General features: G+C 67.8%; 2 protein-coding genes across 2 annotated transcripts in view; both read right to left on the reverse strand.

Moving 5' to 3' along the window:
- Positions 1-721, reverse strand: part of AURANDRAFT_70630 (hypothetical protein) — a gene marked incomplete at both ends in the record, with an annotated part of 4186 nt that extends 3465 nt beyond the window's left edge. Inside the window, one exon of the mRNA XM_009034251.1 lies at positions 56-721. Within this exon, the coding sequence (XP_009032499.1) occupies positions 56-642 (587 nt within the window). The remainder of the gene's footprint in view (positions 1-55) is intronic.
- A 1813-nt stretch (positions 722-2534) lies between these two features.
- AURANDRAFT_70631 (expressed protein) overlaps positions 2535-2948 on the reverse strand; it is a gene marked incomplete at both ends in the record, with an annotated part of 1001 nt that continues 587 nt past the window's right edge. Inside the window, one exon of the mRNA XM_009034250.1 lies at positions 2535-2840. Coding sequence (XP_009032498.1) covers positions 2535-2840 — 306 coding nt within the window. The remainder of the gene's footprint in view (positions 2841-2948) is intronic.

Here is a 2948-nt window from a genome sequence, read left to right on the forward strand (position 1 = left end):
GCCGCGGGCTCGCCGGGGCCCTCAGAAAAAGGAGCTGAGCTTGAAGCCGCGGCACTTCTTGCAGCGGAACGCCGCGGCGCTCGCCGGGTTCGTCCGCGCGTCGAGCTCGAACTGGACGCCGCAGCCGCGGCAGCGCTTCGTCGCCGGCGAGACGGCGCCGACGCTCTGGTGGACGACGACGCCGTGGACTTGCACCGGCGGGCTCCCGTACGCCGGCGGCGGCGCGGCGTAGGCGGGCGGGAACTGGACCTGGAACTGCGCGCCGGGCGCGAGGCCCGGCGGGATCGTCACCTGCATCTCGGCGCCGGACGCCGGGTCCCGGACGCGCATCGTCGAGCCCCCGAAGCAGCCTTGCGGCACGGTGACCACGGTCGGCTGCTGGACGGGCGTCGCGGCCACGACGGACCCGACGACGATCGGCGCCTGCGCCACGGGCGCCGAACCGACGACGATCGGCGCCTGCGCCACGGGCGCCGAACCGACGACGATCGGGGCCTGCGCCACGGGCGCCGAACCGACGACGATCGGGGCCTGCGCCACGGGCGCCGAACCGACGACGATCGGGGCCTGCGTCACGGGCACCGAACCGACGACGACGGGCGCGTAGGCCGAGGCCGGCGTCGCGTAGGACTTGCCGCTCATGGCCTCGTGAGACGGGCGGCGGCGCGACAAAGGCGTCGAAGACTCAGGCGACGGCGCCGAAGAAGCTCTCCAGACCGTGGAGGAGGAGCGCGGGCGGCGTCCGCGGCTCTTATCAATTTCCCCCCCCCTAATCTAGACGGGTTCCGGGGCCAGGAGTGGATGGGGGGTAGTCATCCTGCACGGGTAGGAAAAGCTCTGTTGATTCCTTCCGGCAGGTATATTCGCTTCGACCTGGGAGGGGTGTGCGGTGAGAGTCGACTGGGGAAGTGGACGCGGCGTGAGCGCTGCACGCTCGTGACGTAATGAGATCCATGACCTACCGTGACGGTGCTGTCAGAGACGTGAAATCCGCTTCTGTCGGCGCGGCGCTGCTCGGCGCCCGCTGGTTTTATAGTTTCGGTCGGATGCACCATGTAATTTTCGACCCGGCGCCCAATGCCAAGGTCTGGTGCTTCGTGCAGCTCACATGAGCGCGAAGCGCGACGCCGAGAGGAGGAGCGGCATGAACGATCAACGTGTTGCCACATCCTGCTCCCATAGGCGCGAGCCCTCCGCGCGTTTTTGTAGGAGTTTTTGTGCTTCGCGCGCGGACGCGCGAAGCGGTGTCGCAGAAAAAAAAAAGGGGGGGGGGTGGCGTTCGGGTGTGTAGTGACCCACGCTGTGAGAGGGTGAAGGGGGAGGAAGGGTTGGCAGTCGGGCGAGCGTGCGGGTGGGGAAGGAAGTGCCACTCGCCCCTGTAGGGGCTGCCCTTCACGCGCCCGGTGCCGTCGGAGGCGGGGACCGGTCAAGAATGGTCTCGCCGCGCGACCCCGGCGACGCCCGGGTGGCCCAGGGACCTCGAAGCCCACTGCCGAAATCCCTGACGCACCTCTCCTTTAGCGCGTAGTAGAGGCGTCTCTTAACTTTCCGAAGCATCCTCGAAGCCTTCCAGGGCAACGCTCGCGCGTCGCGACGCAGGCTGCGGACTTCTGGCAGCCTAGTCTACATGGGCCTTTGGTCTCACTTTTATTCGCCGCGCTTGCTAGATCTTGGCTTTGCGTAGCGCAACTTCCTCAATCGTCGCGCCCGTGGCGGTAGGTCGACTCGTGCGCGGAGAGCACGGACGCGGTTTGAAGAATGTGGTAGTTGTCACCTTCACCATCGTGATACCGCGCCCATGCCGCGTAGCAACGAAGCATCGCTGCCAGGGGGGTCTCCCTTCGTCCCATGTTTTCCTGTATCCACATTTCAGATGCAAGAGACGGGTGATGTTCGATGAGAGCTTGAACTATGTCTCGCATGTCACCCGCGCGAAATTTGCCTTCCGCGCGAAAATTGCCTTGAGGGTTGTCATGTGCAAACCAGTCCACGAGTATCTCGTGCAGGTAGTTTTTTCCATCTGAGAAGGTGGGCAAGGGAACCCCATGCTCTAGTAGCAACACCATCTTTTCCCGTCTTTGACAATCTTTCCATGCCAGCCCAAAAACCGTAGCCGGATCGGACGCGCGCGCCGCGGCTCTTCCCCAATGCTGCCGCAAGTGATGACCGGCGCCGCCGTGATCGGGATCGCCGGGATCGCGTCCGAGCGCGTGGGAGCGCTCGGGATCGCGTAAGATCGCTCGAGATCGCTCGAGATCGCTCGGGATCGCGCCGGATCGCGCCGGATCGCCGCCGGGATCCCGGTAGGTCCCGGTGGCGCCGGTCCTCAAGTGCTGCCGTCGCTAGGCCTGTCGCTGCGAAGCTGGGTGGGCGTTGGAAGACGCCTTGGAAGAGGAGGCTAAGAGGCCTCACTGAAGCGTGGCCCCGGGGTCGCGACCGGTCGGACACTCCTGGGGCCTTTACCGGCGCCCCCTGGGTCTCGGCTAGGGTCGGCCCAGCAGTAAGACACTCCAGGCCAGGAGGACCGGCCCCGCCTAGGGGAGAAGCGCGTTAAGCAGGAGGAGCCCGGCGGCGGCGCCGAGGACGACGCAATTGAAGAAGCGCGGGAACGAAGACGCGCGCGCCGCGGCGCGCGCGAGCTGGTCGCCGGACTTGTCGACGGACGCCGCGGTCTCCTCGACGAGGTCGTAGAGGTTCGCGACGGTCTCCGCCTGCTCCGACACGAGCGAAGAGAACGCGCTCGTGAGGCGGCTCACGTGCTCCATCTTCGCCTCGACGCGCCGCGCCGCGTCGAGCGAGCCCTCGAACTCCGTCGCGAGGCGCTCGCGCTCGAGCTGGAGCTGCCGCCGCGCGGGCGGCGCCGCGCCGCCGGCGCCGCGCGCCGCCGCGGCCGGCCCCGGCGGCCCCGGCGCCGCGCGCCGCCGCGGCCGCGCGGTGGCCGCCGGGTC

This window comes from Aureococcus anophagefferens, assembly GCF_000186865.1.
Source record: "Aureococcus anophagefferens unplaced genomic scaffold AURANscaffold_1, whole genome shotgun sequence".
NCBI lineage: Eukaryota > Pelagophyceae > Pelagomonadales > Pelagomonadaceae > Aureococcus > Aureococcus anophagefferens.